The 23,725-nt window shown below is 37.6% G+C and overlaps 1 protein-coding gene across 15 annotated transcripts in view; it reads right to left on the bottom strand.

The window, feature by feature from the left end:
• DLG1 (discs large MAGUK scaffold protein 1) overlaps nt 1–23,725 on the bottom strand; it is a 145,169-nt gene that overhangs the window by 53,268 nt on the left and 68,176 nt on the right. For 8 of the 15 annotated variants that reach the window (XM_071566797.1, XM_071566796.1, XM_071566795.1 and 5 more), the window contains 2 exons: nt 4,593–4,691; nt 1,421–1,474 (listed from right to left, as the gene is read on the bottom strand). In XM_071566797.1, the coding sequence (XP_071422898.1) occupies nt 1,421–1,474; nt 4,593–4,691 (153 nt within the window). The remainder of the gene's footprint in view (nt 1–1,420; nt 1,475–4,592; nt 4,692–23,725) is intronic. The other 7 variants (XM_071566801.1, XM_071566806.1, XM_071566799.1 and 4 more) reach the window with 1 other exon arrangement.

Below are 23,725 nucleotides of genomic sequence, written 5' to 3' on the forward strand. Positions count from 1 at the left end.
AAATCTGACCATTTTCTAGCAGAGAATTAAAAAAGGGAATATGATTCAGACTAAAAAAATGAAGATCAAGCTACTTCATTCCTTCTATGTTTATTTAACATATTTAAAAGCTCCAAAAGCTGGCAATGCCGCAACTTTTACAGGCTGTCTAATATCAAGCTCATTTATCCCTCATTCTCTAATTTTCTCTCTCTTCAATACCATAGAAGCCATATCCATTCCAGACATAATAGATTATCTTCTTCTTTGCACAAATGAAAATGATTATATCCTTAATAGTTTGCCCAGTGGAACAGATACTGTGGTTTTAACATACGATATTTCTCCATTAAAAAGGAAAGAGGTCTTGACCTTCTGAATACATGAAACTGTATCTGTTACTACAGCACCACAAAAGAAGCCACTGTGATCAGGAAGCCTTTATGGTGGTTTCGTCCTTGAGGAATGACAACATGTGCTAACTGAACCTGTCATCCAGCATTACAGTACCTGGAAAATAGTTCATGATGACCCATCAGTATGAAGTTGTTTGGTTTTTTTTCTTTTTTATTAAATAACAAGGACAATTAATCATTTCCCTATCCACTCTCATTAGGCAAAACAAAGCCGATTTTAATATATTTATTTCCACGTACAAAACACTGTAACCAATTTTAAAATATCATCTAGATAAACAGGAGAAAACAAAAAACTCCATCGATTTTATCTTCTACATTAGCTCAGTTGAATAGTTCTCTTCTATTTTTTCTTTTTAAAATTAACTTTGAGTTTATTTATCTAACAAACCAAACGTTAGCAGAGATAGGAACAAGAATATATCAAATAATAAAAGTGACTGTCCTAGTCTATCTTTCCAGTTTTAAGAAGATCTCAGATCCACTAAGCTAAGCTTTATTTGCACAGGCTTCCCCTGGATGAAGGATGTTCGATACAAATGCTGTAATTATGCCTGACAAACAATCTTAGGCTCCACATAACTCCATTTATTACCTTAATGCTTCCAACAGAACCAACCCATTTTATGAACATTTAGAGCACTAAAACCTGAAGTGCAGCCACCGCATGAAGAAATGTTTTTATGAGAAGTGCAACGGAAATGGCACATTAAATATTAAAGCCTCTGCCTGCACAGTTGAAGAAACGGATTGTTCTCTGAACAATGAACCTCTAGAACCTCAAACAACTGTGTTTTGAGCTGTCACTCACACCATGGTACTCACAGAGAAACTTCCACCTGCAATCTACAACTTTTTTTTTCATGAAACAGCTATTTAAGGACTTCAAATTACTCTCAGAATAGACGACAAAATCAAGCACCACAAGAGGGATAAAACAGGTTTTATAATACAGTAACAACAGATTTAAACTACATACATAAAACATGATCTGAAGTTATAATTGAAAGGAAGTGTTGGCTTACGTATGTTGTAGTCTCCAAAGAATCTGTATTCACCAGCACTGGAGGGGGATTTGCCTTTAATAAAAGGAAAAAGAACAAATTACACAGTGTACAAAAACACATTATTAATGATAATTGTACAAAATCTAATTTGCTGGCTTTCTCACAGTTCTGTTAAAATGCAGCCTCAGCCTGAGTATCTCCAAATTGACCTTCTGAAACAGCTGTTTCTACCCTGAACAAATTGCTTTCCTAACACAGAACCACACTCTCAGAGGTCTGAGATCATATTTTATATCCAAGTTCAATCATTTATTATCTTGTTTTTCAAAAAAAACCCTGAGTCATGCTACCATTTGACACAATGTTAGCAATCCTAGTACTTGTGCTATGATATGCAGAGGTTGCTCTACCAGGCAGTATCTTAAAACCAATTTTTGGTGGATTTGATTCCCCTTTCTTCCTATCAGGAAGATTTCTTCTTCCCCCCGGCCTACAAACTCCAAAATGAAAACTTGCAGAAGTGCAACTAAGGGAAGAAAGTACCTAGAAAGGTGACTCGTAAAGGCAAATCCACAGCAGACATTCCCCTCCCACACAGCAGCACTTGCTTCCACCAGAAAACTGTTATTAACAAGCCATAAGCAGTCAGAGTTTATTGCTACTGAAATCTGAAAGAGCATTAGCAATTTTGCAAGGCAGGAACCAGTTGAGTATGTTAGTACTTTTAGTCTCTCATATTCAGAAAGTTTTTCAGTGAAAAATGTGGTTTCAACTGAAAAAAAACTATACAAGCTGAAGGCATATTTCCAAACACACAATTTCCTATTTATGCATCAATTATCTGCCTTTAAAACAGGCATCTAGCTTGATGTAAGAATAAAACCAAAATAAACGAAAAATGTGTGCAGATATATTCTAGATTGCAAATACTGTTGATATATTAAGTTCAGTGGCACAGAATTAAGTTAATCTCCTCCTTGTTTTAATGAAGCTGAGATTTTTTTTATACATATAAAAATAAGTTAACTTGAAGATTTTAATTTTTTAATCTCCTATGTATGCATGTGTGGAAATAAATGTAGGGATAGTTTAACAGGCTGCAAAAGAAGCCAGTATTAAACTCATTCAAAGATAAAATTAAGACCTACAAAAACATGACAAATACAATATCCTATTCATATTCTGTATTTTTTGTTTCATTACTATGACAGCAATATACTTCAGAAGAATTAATGATTTTTAAAAGTTCCCAAATGCTACAAAGGGATGACTCAGAAGTGCCTTTCAAAATAATCTATCATTAGACAGGAGTCATCAATCTGCTATCAGGTGGCTGTGTCAGAAATTAAGCCTGTGTAACTTAAATACTAAAATCAGGTGGTATCTATGCAGGTTAGTAGAGTAGACTATTTAAAGTAAAAGGAAACAAAAAGGATGACAATTATGACTGTCAAAATGCCATCAAACACCCTTCTCACCCAGCAGTTCTCCCAATAGAAGCCAGGGTACACTTCATGCAGTACAGAAAATAAACACTAGTTAGTAGTGTCATGATAAAAATCTCTGTCAAAACAATTTTATCCATCACAACCATTTTCTGCCATTAATTATAGTGCCATTTCTGCTTCTTATTCAAGTGTAAGTTCTTTTCAAAGAGTAAATCAGAAATAAGATCCCATAGTAAAAAACCAATGAACTGTGCATCACCATAACTTACTGTTAGAGTTAGCATAAATATATATTAAAAAAAAAGCAAGCAAGTATGGCTAGCTAAAAGCAAATCGTTATTAGTAGGTGAGATTTCTAACACTATGCTGGAGACATAAACCAGCCCACCAATGCAAAGCCCCTTCTGCAAGTTAAATGATTGTTCCCAACACTCCTTCTGCATTTATTCCGATTCTCCACCAAGAAGCAGCCATTTACCATCATTTCCCAAAAAGAACGAGAAAGGTTTGTGCCAGACATTCCAAAGGTAGTCTAGACATGGCTACACTACCCTGTGCACCTCAAATCCTGATGTGGGCAGAATCCCTCTCTGAGAAGGGAATATTTCTAAAACTAATCAAATCCTTGGTCTTCCTGTGGGGAGAACTGCAGCTGAGGGATTTGTGCAAACACATATCCACTAGAAACTGCACTGTAAAACAGGCAACAGTAAACACTTAAGTAATTGTGGATTGTCCAAAAATTACCAACGTAGCAAAGACAAAAAGATTACCTCTTGTTGCAAGTTTAGCCCAGTAGCTTGAAAGTAAAAGTTCAGAAAAAAATACTGACATGTATACTGCAAAAATATTACAGTAATATTCTGAAAAGCTTAATTTCCTTTTGAAGTTAATAAATATCTGTCACCAAACAATTCCAAAAACTGACCCATCTTTTTAGCAGGTGTGCACATTTCAGATTTCTGCACTGAAAGTTACAGTACAGTGACAAAAAACTAAAAGCAGAATGTTATTCTAGATGCAAAAGATGTAACTGGTGCCTATCCCACATTATTCCATCCCTTTCCATGCTATGGTCACATGTTCCAAGTTACATGCAAGATATTAAAGTTAACTCATGTTTACTGCTTTCACTTGTCTTGACAGGATTTGCTTTTGCTTTGGGGGGTGTGTGGACATTATGGGGCCCAAAGGATGAAGGCCCAGAAAGGAGGAACATTCTATGAGTCAAGTATGTTAGAAATGGAGGGGTATAATATCCCCTTTGCTTTCCAAACGTCCCCCAGAACAGTAATACCAACAAATGACTGGAGAACATGAGAAATGTCGCACAAGTGCAACCGAGGAAAAACATGTATTAAGTATTCGTATGAGATGAGAATATTTTTTTATAAATAAATCAAGCGATAACACTTTAGTAAGGAAGATATGGCTCTAAAATTATTATGTGAACATAAAATATCCCATCGCTTCTTTCCATTCTTTGGCATGTTTTTTCTTTAAATCTTTCACAACTTATTAATTACTTCCATATGAAAATACAGGTATCTTAAATGGACTAAAAGCTGCCACAAAACAAACAAAAATTAGGACGAAATTTTACTATATTACTAATTTAGCTGTTTCAGTTCATCTGAAATCTGTGTGAGAGTACCAAAAGGCAAATTTCAACTAAGTAACCAAATAAAATAAATATATAAAAGTTGAACAAATGTAACAGAACAAAACAAAGGAATAAAAACCTGTGGTATGGTGGTTGGGATGACAGTGGTCTCAGCAGGGACTGGTGGGACAGGGATCACAGGGACAATGGGAGAAGAGGAAGGAACAGCTTCTGTGGGCTAAAAATCACCAACAAAATGTCAAAAATAATGAAAACTAGAAAAACATTTTAAAACAAACAAGACTCAAATTTAACAGCTTAAACAAATTCTGAACTAGCACGTGGATTTGGAGACTGTAACTACAACAAACAGCCTCCTGGACTGTCCAAAGTCGAGGAACCCAAAGTAGCTTGCTGTGCCCGAGGGGCTCATTCACACCATGGCACTCACCCTGCAGCACCAACAGAGCAACAAGATTTGGGGTACAACAAAAAACCTGCTCATGACAATGCACAGATTCAGGCTTTTTGTGGGCTGGTTTCACCACAGAATTGCTTCCCCAGTGTACAACAGAACGAAAAGCAGGGCAATGGTGGCTGAGTTGACAGCACTGAACAAGGTTAATATCGCACTTTGAAAAAATCAAAGACAACCTTACAGTCAACTGGGAGAAGGTCCTAAAATAGATTCAATCTTTCAAAGATCTTGATACAGGTTTATCAAACACCTGCAGACTTCCAGAATTTTGGTCCTAGGAATTTTCATTAAAATAATAACCATGAAATCTAGTGACATTTAAGCTGCAAGGCAAGAAGATGACAAACAGCATGTTGAGCAAAACATTGACTCAAAAATTTTTGAGATGTTCACAAACTTGTTGTCAACAAGCTGTCAGGAACATAAACTGCTGGCAACTAGCCTCGTAAGTACCAACTGAACAGCAGGTCGAATCTCTTGCAACTTAGTTGTTCCAAGACATTCTTGTGATCTTTAGATTCAAAGAAGAATATTGACAAAATACTAAATCCTGAAAATCAACCAAAACCCCAGAACATAACCATTGTAAACATATTTTAATTTGAGATATTTTAAAATACAAAGCAACATACACCAATAGCAAACACCAAATTAAAGTGTAAAAGCAAATAATAAAGGAAACTTATTAAATGTACATATGGCATTTCTACAGGGCTTTTTAGCTCAAAGTCAATCTACCCAAAATGAACAGCTGGTGAAAATCCTTGTAATTACTGAAAGGTGTAAGAACAAGATATATTTGGTATTTGAGAGGTAATCAATAATGTTATTCAAGCATTCTTACATCTATGGACAAGTGTTTAAAATATGAGGCTGAGGGAGAATCTAAACTGGTCTAGAAAACATTAATATACATTTTGCAAGGTGCAGGAAATGCTCAGTGCAACAAATCTGCAGTTACTGCAAGAACAACGCAGTCTTTAGAATACAGACCAAAGTCATAGCTCAAGAAATCACTCAGCCCTACATGGGAAAAAAAAAATAAGACCCCTTGAAGTCTGTCTTATTCCAAAGTAAGCAGCTTCCCATGCACATACAGACTAAAGATCCTAACCAAAATTTCAGATATACACATATTCCATACCAAGATATAGCACAACACTAGGGCTGAGAAGCCAAGCATTACCTTTACAGTTACAATTCCTGCAATGAGAATAGATTAAAACCAAACTGCAGTTATTCTTGGATCCTGACCATACACTTCCCTGACCTTTGACTTGGCAAAACAACCTGACCAAGTTGCACTGGATTCCCTTATGGGCCAAACAATCTGCACCCCTCTCTTTGCAGCAAAGGTTAGCTCCACTTTCTGCTTCCTTTCTTTTCCCAATTCCCAATTCCCTCCTCTCTGTAGGCTTCTCACTCCCAAATGCTTCAAAAATCCTCCCCACTAGTTCCAAATTTTATCCTTAATATTTTAAAACTGATATTGTTTCAAGACCTTTAATTCTTTCAGGGTCCAGTCTTATAAATTATCAGTACTGTCATTGTATTTTCCCTTTGTGCTGTTGATTTAGTATCCACTAACTCTTAAAAGTAGCTCCCTGGTCTTCCAGGCATTCTGGCAGTGTTCCTATTGAGTCTCTTCCAATACCATACGGATGAGGAAAGAGGTTACTAGAAGGAAAGGCAGTGCAAGAAATTAAAATATTTTTAATCATCAGAGAAAGAAAACCTGGCATTTCCTTATAACAGAAGAACAATGATTTTATTAAAATAAGACACACAATCAGCCTGAAAACCATTATACAATACAGGTATCTGTGAGAGCATCTGAATAAGCACCCATACCCCTGACTATCATCTCAATGCTCCACTTCCCAGGAATTTTCAAGAAACATTTGTAAATTTTATAAATTCTCAAAAATACACTCAAGTCTTCTGACAAACAAAAGCTTATCCCCAAAATAGCTTCAAATAAAGATGTCTGACTAAAGCATTTAATGATCGTAGTTTCAATGGACACAACTAATACAAACTAGAAAGAAAGTAGCAGGTCAGTTAAAAGCCTTGTTTTGAATGCATATGAACTGCAGCACAGAATTACAATATGCTATTGTATGTAGGAATGGATGACTCGAACTGTAACTCACTTGAACAGACCTGCCAGCCTAACTGCTCTAACACCTACAGCAAAAAGTCATTCTGTTACAACAGTATTAAAAAATTACTTAATACTTATCAAGGTGCAAGGATGGACCTTAAAATTTATATTTAAAAAACTAAGTGGTATGTTTACAAAAGCTAAGATAATAATACCTTTAAGTGATCAACTGAGTGCCTCTGAATCTAACACTGAGTCCAGATGTTGTGAAAAGGAAAAACATGTTCATTTTCTCATATTTAACCAACACATAGGAACTCCTTCTGTGAGCAAATACCAACTAACCTGGGGATAAATCAGAGAACCACACACACCCTGAAGCAGCTCAACTAAGCCAGCAAATCCTATAATGGTGCTCTTTGCAAACTACTGAAAGATACACTTTGAAGAACAAAAATCAAGCAAACCGAATTTTCCTCAGGACATTCCTGTAAAACCCAATACTGTACAGAGTGCAACGATCTTCACTGGAAAACACCGAGACCAAGTATTTCTTTGCAAATCGGATTTCAATGATCACTACCTTGATTTCTAGCAAAAAACAACAAAAGAAAATTAAGTGCCAAAGTCACTAGAAAGAGCAGGGATACAACCATGAAAAGAAAACAACATAAGATACTTTGCACAGTTTGCACCCGAGGTGCACAGACACAGACACACAGTGCAGCACCCACCTTTCCTAAGGAGCAGTTGGAACACGAGCCATCAGACACCCAACCACTGGCAGCAGCTTTTACTTTTGCTGTGCTTTTTGTAGGGCTCTTTTTCACACTGTCACGTAGGTTTACAAACCTGCCCCTGTGTTTGGCAGACACCGGCAGAGTGGAGGAACTGAAAGGCGCAGGAGTGCCCAGTGCCCGCTGTGGACGCCGGAGGGGCTGCCTGGGCTGCACGTGAGGATTCTGAGGTTTTTCCATTCTTGGGCTCCTTGTTAAATCAGTGCGCTTCAGAGTTCCCATCTCACCACCATGAGTAGTCATGAAAGTAGCAACACAAATAGTCCTTCTTGCAAAAAAACCAAAACAAACCAACCAACCAACCAAACAAAAAAAAAAAACACACCACACTAAACAACAAAAGAAAAAAGGGGGAGCAAACAAAAAAAACACCAAAAAACAACCAAACCTATGGAGGGAAAATAAATTAAAATTTTGCTTCCTGAGGAAGTTAAAAATATGATTTTTTTTTCTAGATTATGGTCATAGGAAGAAACCCTACATGCTGCTTTAGTTTGTACTGCGTGTTGTGTGCTCTCTCACTCTATTTAAAGAGCACCATTGAACGACCACACAACAGTCAATTTGCTGGGCATAAATAATCAATGCAATGCACAAATTACTGAATAGAGGGCAAAAGTCATCTGACTGTTATAAGGAAGCTACAAAAGGTTATTTCTCCCATAAGCTCCTACTATTCCTTAACTTGTTTATATTTTAGCACCTCAAAACTTCTCCAAGGTTTGTGTCTAGAAAATATTAAAATTCCTCTACTTTTCTGAATGCTTCATGGGGGCTGACAACTAATGAATTAATAAGAAGTTTATGATGAAAATTATATGAATTATGAATGAGCAGACACATATACAAGATTTCAACATTAAATTTTCAAACAAAGTAAATTTGTTCATACCATAATAAGAGCAAGAATTTCTTTGCATTAATAATTTTAGGAGCTGTATTTCCAAACCAGAACTTCAACTCTCACACTGTTTAAAAGAAAATATTTTTTAAAAAATTAAGACACTTAAATAAACCTGAGGTTTTTATCATTATTATTATTATTATTCATTTAGTTTTTAATCCCAAGTATGCACGACCTCTATATTACATTTTTACTGCAATATTCAAAACAAAAAAGCTGCAAAATTACTCCTTCCCCCAGTCCCAAAAAAAGCACACAAAGAAGAGTAGCTTGATTTAATTATGCTGTTGAATATCTAACTTTGCCAGACAATAAGGCAAGGGTCAAAAGTTATTTTCCCACCACCTACATGAAAACTGACAGCTAACTACAGACACCCTATCCCAGCCTTCCAGAGGGAAGCAGTGAACTCAGTCAGTGGTCACAGAGTCTTCTCAACAGTAGACACACAACCAGCATTGCTCAGCTTTGGGTCAGCCACAGCACACACCGTCTGCCTCCTGCCCCATGGATCTGTACTAGGAACATGCCGTGGATCTGAGTATCTGGCTCTGAGTATGATGAGAATGAAGAACACCAGCCCATGGCAAACGAGACTTGATTGGGTCAGCTGCACTGTATTTGGATAACAGGGAGAGAGGTCATCAGTTCAGGGCATCAAAACATGGTTATTCTCCCTCTCACTTTACACCTTTCTATAAGAAATGTAAATATTTAAATTATGAGTCAGCATAATTTTTACACACAGAATAAAGAAATAAACACACAGACCTAAATACAAACATTTCCAGTTATTTATAGGATGAATATTACGAGATAAATAGGTACTGACAGATGCTCCTCTAATCACCAGGAGCTGCCATGTCTCATCTTCTGCCCAGAATGGATGTAATCAAGAGCTGCATAACATACCATTAATGCAATATTCTTAAATACAGAGACAGGAAGGTTTCTGGGCACTGACAGGAAACTGGAAATGTGTTGGTCATACAAACATTCTCAGGCTTGTGTGTGTGAACGATAGGTATGTCTTTCACCTTTGAATCTGGACGTTTGTGTCCCACTAATATATATGGGCAGGTGGACCCTGGTTCTTCTGTTCCAGATGGGCCAAAAAACCTCTGGATATTTTTTTAACTGAAGGACAAAGGCAGAGAGGAAGACAAGCACATTGTGCATGTGCATAAAGGTTAACAGTTCAAAACCAGCACATCACAATGTTTTCTCCTTTGAGAAGAGTCCACAGATGCATTAATACTGAGCAACTCTGAGGCACCTCCTTCAGCCTGCAGGGATCACTGGGATGGAGGCTGTCTCATGTTGAAGCCTCTGTATCAGTATCCTCTCTGGCAACAGTGTGTGAAACAGCAGCTTTTGTAGACCACACACATTCCTTTTCCAGAGATGTTCAAGACTGCTTGATGTTTAGCAGCTGCATTCATAACACCCATTTTACCTGCACATCAGTACCCAGCATGGCATTGTCTGAGTATGAAAATGTAGAAAAAAAGAACCAAAGGGGTTTGGGGTTTGAGGTTTTTCTCTTGCCTACATAATAAACCTCAAAATAGGTGATGCTCCAGATTCAAAAGGAACATTTCATTCCTGGAAGCATCAACTTTGTTTGAAAACACATAGGCCAAGTAGTCTCTTGATTAAAACAAAAATAAATCAGCTGTTAAGAGTGCTAAGTAATAAAATGAGGGCAAGGAGAAGAGATTGGACACCATACTCTCGAAAGTCTGACTTCCCCTCCAAAAGGGAAAGCAGAAGACACAAAGCAAAAGACAAGATAAAGGAATTCACATCTCCCCAGTTTGCTTTCCGACATGTTGACTTCAGTGGCAGAAGAATTAAGATGATGCAGCAGAAAACTGCAAACAGCACAAGTGGGTTTTTTCAGGAAGTCCTCAAGCCTTTGGTTACTGAGATGGTATCAATAAGCTATCAATAATTAAAAGAAAATAACTTGAAGGCAATTGTAGTTCCAAGAGCAACAGTCCAAGCATCAAAACACAGCCAAGGAACAAGAGGTAGAAGGAGAGTACATATTGAGCCAGGGCTACATGGGACACCAGGGCAATCTCCAGGGAAAATGCTCAGGATGCACTGAAATTTCATGTTATGCAAGTATGGAAAGTGAATATAGCATCTCTGCCAAAAAAACATGGGAAGGGAAGGAAAGGACTACATAATCAAAACGTAGAAAGGCTTATATAAAAAAATCATGGTGTAAACAAAATCAAAACAGACAACAGCAACAAAAGAGAGAAGGAAAAAAGGAAGAGAAGACTGGAAGGATATTAAGAGATTCATCACTTATTTCAGTCATGGAGATCAGTCTGCCTCATTACATTCACATGTGAGGTAAGGAAGAGTCTGCCTTGCAGTCACACTGGTAGGAAAAAAAACCTCTGGGAAAGCAGCAGGACATATGCACGGTCCAGAGCTAGAGAATGCAGTTATGCAACTAAGGCTGCACAGGTTTGGCAAATCATCTTCTGACTGCAGAAAGCAAGTGTTCTCCGTAGACTGCATTAATTACTAGTATTACTCTAATATCAAGTGCTAAGTGATTTTTCATAACCAGAGGGGGTTCAGGATCTGGTTGTGCTTTCATATTAAATACTGACTCTGAGCAATTTGTTGCTAACACAAAGCTGAAACATCAATATTTCATTCTTTTAAATTACTATATCAAATACACAGTGCACACTTTGCAGTGATTTGTTAAAGTGCCAGTAATCTTTTATAAGTAGTTCTTCTTCAAGAATCATTTTCTTTCCACTCAATAGCTGAATAGCAACAATACCCATAGAAAAAGAAAACAGTTCTAATATTTGACCAGCAATGTCTACTGCAGAGGTTATTTTTAAAAGCTTTGATTACCAACTTCCATTACTTCAAAAAGTAAATCTAATAGCTGGAAGAATACTCCAAAAATAATCGGGTACTTCATCCTTTCCATTGCCTTCAAGCAGATACTATAAAATCAGCAACTTCTGTTAATATAACTTGACTGCTGAAAACAAGCCCATATTTATCATCTCTTCTTGAAAGTAGGAAATAAAATATCTTCCAAAATGCACAAAATTTGAGAAGTGACAGAAACTATTTTGATTCAATACACAGTGACAAAGTAAAAGGCATATATTCCTTCTAGAGATATATAATTTAAGGTCTGGCAGTGTAGTTTCATATCTTTCCTCTGAACTACATTCTAGAATGCCACAGGACATGTCACTAGTCAAGCATGCTATTTTAAGAACTTTGCATCCATCTTCCTCAAAATCACAGAAGTCAATACTCATCTAAAAATACCTTCAGGGATTTCAGGCTGTTTTGTGGAGTCCAACCAGGATGAGAATAAAGCACAACTGCCATCCATCTTCATTCCTAATCCATGTTCGCTGCACGCTGCCCAGAGCATCTCACTGAGCACAGAGTCACAGTAACACTGACACACCATCTCTGCCACATCCATACTCCTTCCTAAGTCAGTGCCAGCCTGTGGCCTTGGCAGGTCCTCAGTATCACCATGTCCATGACTTGATTTGTTAAGCCATAAATTTAAAGATGTGCATATTTTTCCTGAGTATATTTTTCCATGACTTCAAATGAAATGTAGCATCAAAGGCATTTGAAAACTAAACAAACATTTTCCTATTGCCCAAAGTTTCAAAGAAACCAAATTAAAAAATCCAAGTTTCACAAGACCTAAAAGGTTGTAGAGCTATCTGAACATAAACAATCATGTTTCAAGGCAAACACTGACTTGAAATTCCAACCAACATTCATATAACAAAACTGCATATAACACAATCAGACAGGTTAATGGGCTGCATTTATCTGAATTCTGAGAACTGCAAAGACGTAAGCCCCAATTCATGCTAGGCAAGAGTCCTGCCATTGGGAATAAGCCAGTCTGGAGAGTAAACTATGCTGAATACACAGGAGGAGAAGCAGAACCACAAAAAAAAATACCATTAACAGAAGCATGACTCAATTTTTTCCTTCTCTACAAGTTTGGTAATTTTTTTCATGCAAGAAAGGTTTTCTCTTGTCAATAGACCATGACTTTGATTTTAAAATGTGCTTCCCACCCAATGAACTCAAACTCAACTGTCCCCTTGTTCGGTGTGTTAATATAGGATATGGATACCATACCTAGTATTTCATACACAGTGGCTAAAAAACCCAGTTTAAAATACACTTTTTCAGCTTTTAAACCACTCATGCTTACAAATGCTATCACAAATTTATATCACATGTGTTTTGTAGGGATGGGGGTGTCATTCAGATTTCCCTACCTAAACCAGCATATCCCATACTGTTTTTCAACAGTACATTGATTTGCCACAAACAAAACCTTAAGAGAGTCAGACCAGAGTAAATCATAACCTTCATCAGATGGCCTCAACCCATGGGTGGTTACAATTAACCCTGCCTAACATTCTGCACTGATATAAGGATGCAGAACATTCAGGTTCTGATTTTGTTTCTGACCCTCCCATCCCTTCCCGTTTCTTGCCATTACGGAGCAAAGACTGATTACCACAAAGTCCCAAGGATGAAGGAACAAAAATCTCAAGATTTCCCCCTGGATGATATCCCACTCTCCAAAGACAGTTTGGACAGAAAGCAGAACAACAAAAAAGCTGCATCTGAAGCCTGTCGGGGTCTGCCTGCATGACAATAGGTAGGTTTGTACATGACAGTTTAACAAAGAGATTTTGAGGATAGGCAGGTGACCTTGGAGCTGTAGTATCAGTTCAGAAGAGTACTACAGCAAAGACAGGAAAGTGTTTCTGGATCCCAGAAAGAAAAAGGCATATCCAGCCAGCCCTTCTAGACTCAAAGGACTAATGTGAATGGCTACTTTGCTTTACATCTCACATTTTTCAGAGTGAACCATGGCTCCTGAAAATCGTATCTATGTGAGCACTCTATTTTAAAGGCACACCACGATCGTGTCATGATCTATGCTATGATATGTCTAAGCTGCAAGGGTTATCTGGTTGCTTCGTTTTGTGTTGGGTTTTTTTTAACTCAGTCAACAAATTGATTCTCTAACCTAGTTTCCTCCTCAAACCCCACAGCATTTTACAATGAACTCAAATGAACTTAAAACTCTGAGCTTAAAACATAAATAAATAGCTTTGAAGGGGAAAAACAGAGACAGCAGAATATCAGTAAACGCACAGATGGTGATGATGACTTGCACTGATTTGAAGACAAACAAGCAATTTATTTGCTCTTTCAATTCTTTATCACAATCTTCACCTACAGAACAACCCAGTGAGGAACAATTTGCACCAAAGTAGTGTCAGACTGGCTCTTACCTCTGAGGTAGTCTGTACAAAAGTAGTTTTGTGTATGAGACAAAGAGATACCCACAAAGCAGAAATGGGGAGCCTGGACCTACAAAACTACTACCCAAAGGTCTTATGCAGTGTCTGTTAAATAAGTAAAACTTTCAGGTGCTAAGTATCTCATGGAAATACAAATAACAGCCTCAACAGACCCCAGGTCAGCAACCAACCTCTCCTCTCTCTGTTGAGACCTAAAATTGGACCTCTGCAAACTTGCCTTTCTGTCCACTTCTTCTGTGTGACATTCAGAAAGACTTAGCTGAAACTAATTCGTCCTACCACATCTCTCAGGGACTGAGTTCAATCTCAGTCATATTCCAAATCCATAAAATAAAAAATGTACACAGTTAATATTGGTTTTAATAAAGCTAATTTGTGACTTCTGTAAGCAAGTGTCTAGCACTGAACCCTCTGCAGCAGGTTAGTCATCTGTATTCACCAAGCAACTCAGCACTCAGCTCAAAACAGAATTACAAGGCTCCTCATTAAGTTCGTAAGTGCTATTGAGAATGAATTTAATGCATTTAATTTGCAACTTAAAGCAAGACCTAGAAAGCTCCTTTTAAATAACATCAGCCTTAAGAATTGCAGCTTTCATTATAATGCCAATGTGCTCACAAAGAAGCCAAAGAAGGGGTTTAGCATCAAGAACAGCCCAGACAAAGAAAAAACATGTTCTAAGACTTTATTGTAGAAAAATAATGTCAGCTCTTGGGTGTCAATATTTTAGGTTTTGAAACTCACAGTAGAAAGGGTAGGCTGTGCTACGAAACTGAGATGTGATAGACTGTTCACTCCTAAGAACACTATTAAATCAAATTACAGTTTGGGTACTGGTTACGCGTTTTAATAGACAGGACACTTTATAAGCTCTCAGAACACCTATTTCCTATCATCTCTAAATTATTCAGGAAATAACTAAACATAAACAGAATGTCTAACCCTAACCCTAAGTCATTCAAATACCAAAGTCATCCTATTCCTATGTAGCTCTGATACTGCAATCTCAATACTAGAAATGCATCAGTTAAATGTCAAAACTATCTCACTACTCTTCTCCAAAAGGTTTTTTGTTAGTGATTTTTTTTTAATTGAGTAAATCTACAAGAGCCATTATTCACAACATAAAAATTATGTATGCGAACTTCATCTTATCTAAAGCATGATTTATTTGTTCTTTAGGTTAAGAAACATTCAGGTTCATTTTTAGCACCCCACTGCCCTTGAAGTACTTGAGGGTACTTAAAACAAGGAGTAATGAAGTGATCTGAAGGAATACAGTGAATCAGTCTCCCATTTTAAAATGAATATTTATTATTTTATTGACAACTGTATTATTCTGTGAGCAATCTATTATCGGCCCAAAATTATTTTTATAAAATAAACAAATTTGCCTAAAACACTAAGCATGAGCAGAACATCACTGACCTCACATTAACGAACCATAGACAGAAGACCCCACCAGGAAAGTCATGTTACAACCCATTAACTAAAATCCATTAGCTTTCAAGACATAAATGGCAGGGGGAGAAGAAATATTAATTGATTTACACATAAAGTGGCTTTAAACTAAAGCTGCTCCTTCCTTCATTGACAAAAGCCTTTGTACTCTCAGGTGGGAATAGCATTTTATCTTGACATATGTTGAATTCCTCCCAAACATAGACTACAACTTTCAGTACAGGTCTGATGGCTTTATATTGCTATCCACAATCACCAGCTCAGTTCCTCATCTGATTTTATTCATTCTTACACCAGACACACCAGAAGCTCCTCAGACTTGCTGACATGACAACATGGAGTTATAAGTGTCCAACTACATACCTAAAAATGAGCAGGGAACAAAACTGCGTAGGTAAAACTTAAAACTGAAAAAACAAAGTGGACTAAAGGACACGTAAAAACAAATTATTAAGTGGCAATGCTCTAAACAGGTAATTACTAATGTGCTTTAGATTTCAAGAACCAGGAAACAAAAATGCATCTTTTATGCTGGTTTCTAATGCTCAAACCCAAATTAGCAATGGTCAGATTTTCAAGTCCTGCATCCCTTGAAATTAAGTGACAGCAATAATGTATGCTATAAAAATTAACACCAGAGAAAACCCTGCCAGCACTCCTGCCATTTCCCAACTGCACTAGAATACAGGAAGATTCCATGGTGCCAAGATGGACAGCATTATCTCTGCAGTACTTAGAAGATGGCATAAGAAGGAAAAAGCCAAGAATGTTTCTAATTCAGACATGCCTTTAGGGCAACAGCTGGGAATTCACCTGTTACTTGTATTGTTAATCACATTCTCTGAGACTATTAATCTAACCACTAGTCCTTCCCAGATACATTTCAAGATTCATTCCTGCCACTCTGATCACGTCATGACTGACACATCACTCAGGGGATGAATCTATCAGATGGCATTTTCTTAGGAGACTTGGAGATTTCTAGTTCAGGTGATCATCATCACTGAGTGACACCCTGTGTTAGGCTGAGCTGGCAAAATGCCAACTGCCCAACCCAGAGAGAAAGGATCTCCCCACCCCCAACCAAGGGGAGAGAAAAGGGAGGAAAGAAACAAAACTAACAGTCTGTATTGGGCAGTTGGCATTTTGCCAGCTCAGCCCAAGCCACACCCAAAGGTCAGAAACTGAGATTCCATTCCCTGCACTAAACTATTGCCAGACTTGTGAAGATCCTCTCAAAATTTACTCGTGTTTTTTTTCCTAATGTAATTTATTCAGACACATCAAAAAACACAATGCACTACAGACAAGAGATAAATTATTCTGATAGTTCATGTCCCTCTCCACTAAAAGAAACAGCAGAAGTTGCCATATTGGTGCGAGCAAAGGCACGACTGGTCAAGAATCTTACCAGCAGCAAAAATTGACAGATGGGCAAATAGGTATTAGATAAACGCCCAGTAATTTTCCCAGAAAACCATCTCATACCCTGACAGTTAAGGTCTTCCTAAACCAATCTCTGAAACAGCCATGTGCCACCTGCTCTTGGCAAATCCGTTTAACTCCACTCTTAAGTGATTCTCTTCTTGAACCTTCAAAAAGATTGTTTTGTCCACAGTGTTTTGTCAGCGACTTTCACAATTTTAGAAGGAATTTTACAGGACAGTTGTGATGGATTTAGAAATTGAGAACTATTACAGAATTTCTAATTGAGAACCTTCTTAATTTCATTTTTATTTTGCAAGTCTTTATCATATTTTCCCTCATGTTTTGTTTTTTTTCTGGTTTATTTTTAAATTAACTGTCCCTATAGGTAATTAGATTATTCCTCTTAATGCTTTACTACTCTTTTCCTTTTCACTTATGCTAAATCCTTTCTAAGATAAGGGAAACAGAACCCACACAAGATTCAAAAATTTAGGTAGACAATAAACGTAGACAGATCATGTTCTGTTATTCTCTATTTACTTTTAATACTACCCAACATTTCATTTACCCTTTTCATTACTGCACAGCACTAAGGTGACATTTTCAGAGAACCATCAGTGACAACTCCAAAGCCTCTTCCTGAGATAAAAATACTTGATTTGTAGCCTATCACTATATGCGCACGTGCAGGATTATCCTTCTAACTCTGCTCCTCATTCAGTACAGTACAATGAATGTCACCAGCTATTTTTGTGCCCTTTCACTTTTATCTGCTATTCTCTGCAGCTGGTTTAGTTAACCTGAAAATAAAAGCAAGTAATAAAAACGAAAAATATCAATCATGTGCTTCTAACCACAGCTTCCCCCTTATCATTCACAAATATGACCTTTGGGAATCCAGTCCCAGTTGAAAAGACGTGTTTTAATCAACTGAAAAAATCTACAAAACATCCTTCCCCTTCATCTTGTGGCATCATTATTTTTTACAGACTTTGATCCAAACCTCATTTTTTTCAAAGACTTCTGTAACTATAACGACCTTTTGACAACCGCATGTTCACATGTAGATTCCAATCTATATGTTCCTTGTTTTCAAAGAAGTCTGGAGGATCTGAAAGTTCTTGTTTTCCCTTTAAAAAACAAGGAGACTTGACTTCAAAGTATCTATTTGTCCATCTAACTGTTAACTCTTTGTTTATAATAAAGCATTTCCCAAAGTTTGTACAATAAGGAAATCAGACCTGCTCAGCTGTACAGAGAGCACACAGCCCAGAGTACAGCTTAGCTCCTTTTCAAAAGGGCATCATATTTGCCTTTTCTTCCTTTAATTTTTATTCTAGAAATACTCAGACAAAAAATTTAAACAGTAGGTCAGTTTAAACAAGAAGCTCACACACAATGTAACAGCCAGTTCAGCCACGGTAAACACAAGTTTCTTAAGAAATCCTAAACAAATGTCATCTCCTATTGATCACCTGTGCCTCTTAACACATTAATCTAAATTCTATTGGCACCTAAATCCTATTATTTTAATACAGTAAAATGAGTAATAGGAACCACTCTGAGCTCTAAGGTGGGACAGCCCCAGCTAGTTTTCTGCTTGGAGATAGGCATCTACTTTGGCATTCCACACCTATCTGGGAATACAGTCTTAGGGCTGCACTATCACCATCCTGATCAGCCGCATTTCACGGTCAATTTGCATCACCCTTGATCTAACTACTGAAGTGCTGCTCTGCAACAAGGCTTAATGTGCTCAAATTCTAAGAAGCTGAACACTAAATTTCCCCCCACGGCATTCATCTTTTTAAATTATAGAGCTAAAAGAAAAGTTAAAGGCAGCAGTAAAGAGGCTCAATAAAAAGAGGGTTTTTTTAAATATATAAATTGTTTTCCAGCAGTTTACAGCTTCCAAAGAGCAGTCTAAAGTCATTAAAGTAGATGCTGGATCAGAGACTGTGGTCTATTTTGACATCCTCAAGTAGAAATTTTATTTGCCATTATGCTTTTTACATAGAAAATACTCTGCATTGGCCATTACATCATGTCCCACTAAGCTTTTCAAATTATTATTTTGTTAATATCATTCTTTAAAATTAAGTTTCTATCTGACTTTGCATACAGATGCCATTTTCTACTAAATAAACAAGCTTTCTACTTTCTGAAATCTATCCCTATATATTTATAGTCTGTGATGATATCATCTCCTGACTTTCCTACAGATGAACTAAGCAGAGGTTCTTAAGTCTCTCATTATAAATCAGGTCTTCCTGAATACCATCTACAGTTACTATCCCTTTTCTGAACACTCTAAATTTATCAGGATCCTTTTTCAGGCCATGATTTCAGAGTAGTTACGATCCAGAATCCGGAGTTCCCCCTCTCTCCAGTGGGAAAGCCAACTCCCTTCTCACCTACCACATCAAACTGGGTAGTCAGATACAGTTAGTTATCTAAGAAAAACAACTACCATTTACTTACTAAATTAAATTTGCTTTGAAGTAGAACTGTACACCAGAAGCACAAGCAATCTTTACTCCCCTCCCTACTCTCTTATGAAAACCAAACACTATTACTTGGGAGGAATTTAACACAGGCTGCTTAACTAACTTCCACAGGCATCAGTCTTCCAGAAATAATTTTAAATAAACAAATACAGATACTGTGAGGAGCATTGATAAAGAGAATGAAAGAGGAGATGCCAGAAGACTCATTGAGAACATTTCCCACGGTATGGCAGTTTCCAGTCAATACCACACAAAGCAGTGGAAAGAAACTGAAGATTCCATCATCAAAGAAAAATTTGGTACTATACCTGCATCTTATAAAATATCTGAAGTCCTGTTAGACAACTGATAATAACTACACAGATACTACTCTCCAATAACAACAATACTACTAAATTCCACACATTTTAAAAACCACTGGCAACTTTAAAAAAAAAACAAACATGAACTCCCCCCAAACTTAAGCTGACTACAAGGACATGAAAAAATTAATAAGCACCTCTCTTTTACTACTAGTGTTCTTGTAAAATTTAAACTACTTTGCCTGGCTTTTTCTTTTTTCTATGAAAAGAATGTATAAGGTGATCTGGTTTTATGGTAATCATTGAATAGATATATCATTTCAAAAAAGATCCTGTTGCAAGGGACTAGAATATGTATGGGAAACCTTAATGGAGTAAAAGACTAAAAATTCATAAATGCCAAGATCAGCTTACGAGAGAGACAAAATGAGTCATAAATGCCTGTTATCTGTCTGGAGAACACATCAGCTCAACTACAACCTAATGTGCAGTTAAACGCCAACAAAAAGGAAAGAGCAGCAAATGCACACCAGAAACGAGCTGCAGAGCAAGGCTGATGTATCAGACAAGTGGGTTATAGGCAGTGAGATGAAATTCAATACTGACAACAAGTCACATGGAATAGCAATAAAAGGCACAGAGACACCCTGAGGAATACCAAACTGGAAAACAAGTCCAGAAGCATTCTGCTTGGTGGCAAAGGTTTTTTTAAAATTATACAAGATAGACAGCAGGGAATCCTTGCTCTCCACTGGCTGGAGTCCTTCTGAGTGCTTTTTTGATACTGAGTCCTGTGTGTGTGCACAAAAACCTGGTACACGGAAGGGAGCCTTAAGTCTTTCAAAAGGCAAGTGACAGAACTGCACCAGTTTGGGGATTCTTGACAGTTTCTTAGGGGATAAAAACACCATGTGGTCATAGGGCACACTGGTCAAGTGGGGATTACAATTTTAACAACTACTCTAGCAGCAGTTTCCAGCAAGCAATGTTGGCAAACCTTAAGGAGACACAGAACATGTGTGGCTCAGAAGACTCAGGAAGCACTACTGGGCTTATTGTCTTGGAGTCCAAGCAGCTCCTGGAACAAACTCAAATAGTAGCCAGAGGTGATCACATAAGATGCCAATGATGACCCCAACTAAACAAAGGTATAGTTTAAAAGATACTGCAGCTTTCTGTGTGTATCCAAGAGGAGGCAATAAATTTTTTCCTCTTTTTTGACATGACAAACTACTTCCAGGAGGAATACTGACATAATTAATTCTGACTTGCATAGAAATGAGTGTTGCTAAATGTTCTTTAGGGCAAAAGCAGAAAAGACAGGTTCTCAAAAGGTACATTCAGGATTCAGGGAAGACTTGCTGGGTGGTGTAGTATTAACAAGTCTTCAAGTCTCAGTACTGAATCTGGTCTCTGGATTACACTTTCTGAGTTTCCTTGACAGATGGCCAACATTATCAGCCTTTGCTGTGAAACAGGAATGCTCCAATCCATTTTCTAAGGAATAAAATGGAAAAATCACAACTAATCAGAAGATTCTAACTGGAGAAATTTGTAAGCATTCCAGAAATCATCTATAGAACTACACAATCTTCACCTGAATTAAATGTGGAAAAACTCATTAGAAACTGCATTTAAGGAAGCATCCCTTCTCAAGGGAGGAATTAATCCAATGGGATCCCTCTGTTACAGAGCCATTACATGATAACCAAAATGTGAATGATGTGGTTATACTAATGAACAAAAACAAGGCACATCGTTTCAATTGCACATGAGAAATGTAACATGAAGATGTGGATGTTTTCCTGGCATTTTCATCTTTTGTGGATCTGTCACAGTAATTCAAAATTGAACTGTACTGGAAATGCTTCATAACATGTTTGAGCTTGAAGTTCAGCAAACAGTAGCACTGTGAAATTAGTCTGAACTCTCTCCCGGGGATAGTAGCGAAGGGCACATTCTTCACTCAAAGTTGGGTGCATGGCACAAACAGGCAGGCTCAGTACAAAACAGTTCATGCCTTGCAAAAACATGTTTATAAAGGGATCTACAGATATGCACATCTGGCATTGGACAACAGCTCCACAAGGCACACTTGCTTCCATGCACTGACCTATCTGGGAGGCTGACCCAGTGTCTCGGTGCAAGCAACAGTAACACACAGAACCACGTAGGTCTCAAAATTTGCCAGCAGATGAAAGAAAACTGGTCTCGTGAGAGGGCAGAAAAATATATATGAAATAGGAGTCACTGGCTATTATGTGACAGTAAGAATCATACTAGGAAACTCAAATGAGGATAGAGAAGGAATAGAGAAATATAAATTACCTATTAGGGACTAGAAGTTTATTTAACACTGAGTAGGTTTATGCAGAGTGGGACCACTTCAGAGAACTAGAAAATGTAACTGACAAAGATAAAATAATTCAAACATTCACACAGAAAACAGAACTATAGAAAATGCTTTTTAAAAAAATATATATGGGAGTTCAAGTGCCTACCTGTTTCACTGAAAATTTTAATAGGTAACTTATTCATCAAGGCAAATTAAAGTACCTCCTTTGTTTTGAAATACAGAGAAAAGTACTGGCCCCAACAGAGGTTCTAGCAAAAAAAACCAAATCCTTCTCAAAAATTACTGCAGAGCTAGTGTACACTTAAAGATTTAAATTTCTCTTGTTTAACAAGACAACTTCTCTCCTTGAGTTAAGTTACTACAAATCCCAGAAAGACTGGGGACACAAAGTTTACCAGGACTCTGAGCTGGGTATAAACCACAAGTCTCCAAAATTGCATGTGATACCATGTCAGCTCCCAAACATGGATGCAGACCATTCTAAAAGACAAAGTCTTCTAGATGGTGGAGGGTTTTTTCCTAAAACCATTTTAGAAGTTTCTGTTGAATTAAAGTCTTCAAAGTAAAAGAAACATCCAGCACATTCTTAATGATAACTGAGAGTGCTCTTGATGTTGCAGATCAAAATGGAAGAACAGGAAGAAGATGGTTTTCACTTTAGATTCAGTGGTTCTGTCAGACAGTAATTTAGTTAATAATTGTATTAACTGAAACACGTACAGCAGCTTTGGAGCAAAAGAGAAATGCAATACCACAGGAGCTGTGCTGGAGCTGTTCAGTAATCTGAAAGCTGCTGACAGACAGACTGGCCTTCCAACACACTTTGTCAATCAATACAAGCCTCAACCAAGAGGGCAACTGTCACAATATAAAATAAATTAGCGAAGTTATATAACAGCCTAAAGAGTCCTACCTCTCTGACAGGCTTCCATGCGCTTGGCTTCATATGGCAGGACCCTGTTAGTCCAACTGAGTAATCAGCTGGAGACAATGGATTAAGACAGGATCCAGTGCCTGCCTTGCCTGAAGATTCAGAGTCTCGGGCACAGTGCAGACAGAAAGCCCCTGTAGTAGCAGCAGTACTCCAAAGGCAAAAAATTCTGTGTCTGCTTCTTCTTTGTTTACCAGATTTCTGACTCATTCTGGAAAAAGTAATTTTCTTGAGATACAATGAAAGAGAAATGTGAAGAAAGGCTGTTATCCACTCTGAGCAAAGCAGAGCTGTGAGAGAACAGGTGAGAGAAAGTGGAACCTAAAACCCCTGTGGCAGGAAGCAGTGCCTGCAGGTTCGGTGCTTATCACCACTGCCCCGGGTGGTTAACTGAGGTAACCAGCACTGCAGGCACACACACGGCTTGGGAAGGAACCGGCACAGCCCAGGCTCTGCACAGGCCGACTGCTTGTCTTCAGGAGAGGAGGACCATCAGCTACAGCAGGGAAACATCAAGATCCTAACAAAACCTACATGACATTACATGAGGCATGTCAGATATTCTTAAGATTTATTGATATTAATAAGATTCTAAAACTACATGTCTCTAAAATGTCAAGGAAACTTCACAG

This window comes from Pithys albifrons, chromosome 11, assembly GCF_047495875.1.
Source record: "Pithys albifrons albifrons isolate INPA30051 chromosome 11, PitAlb_v1, whole genome shotgun sequence".
Lineage (NCBI taxonomy): Eukaryota > Metazoa > Chordata > Aves > Passeriformes > Thamnophilidae > Pithys > Pithys albifrons.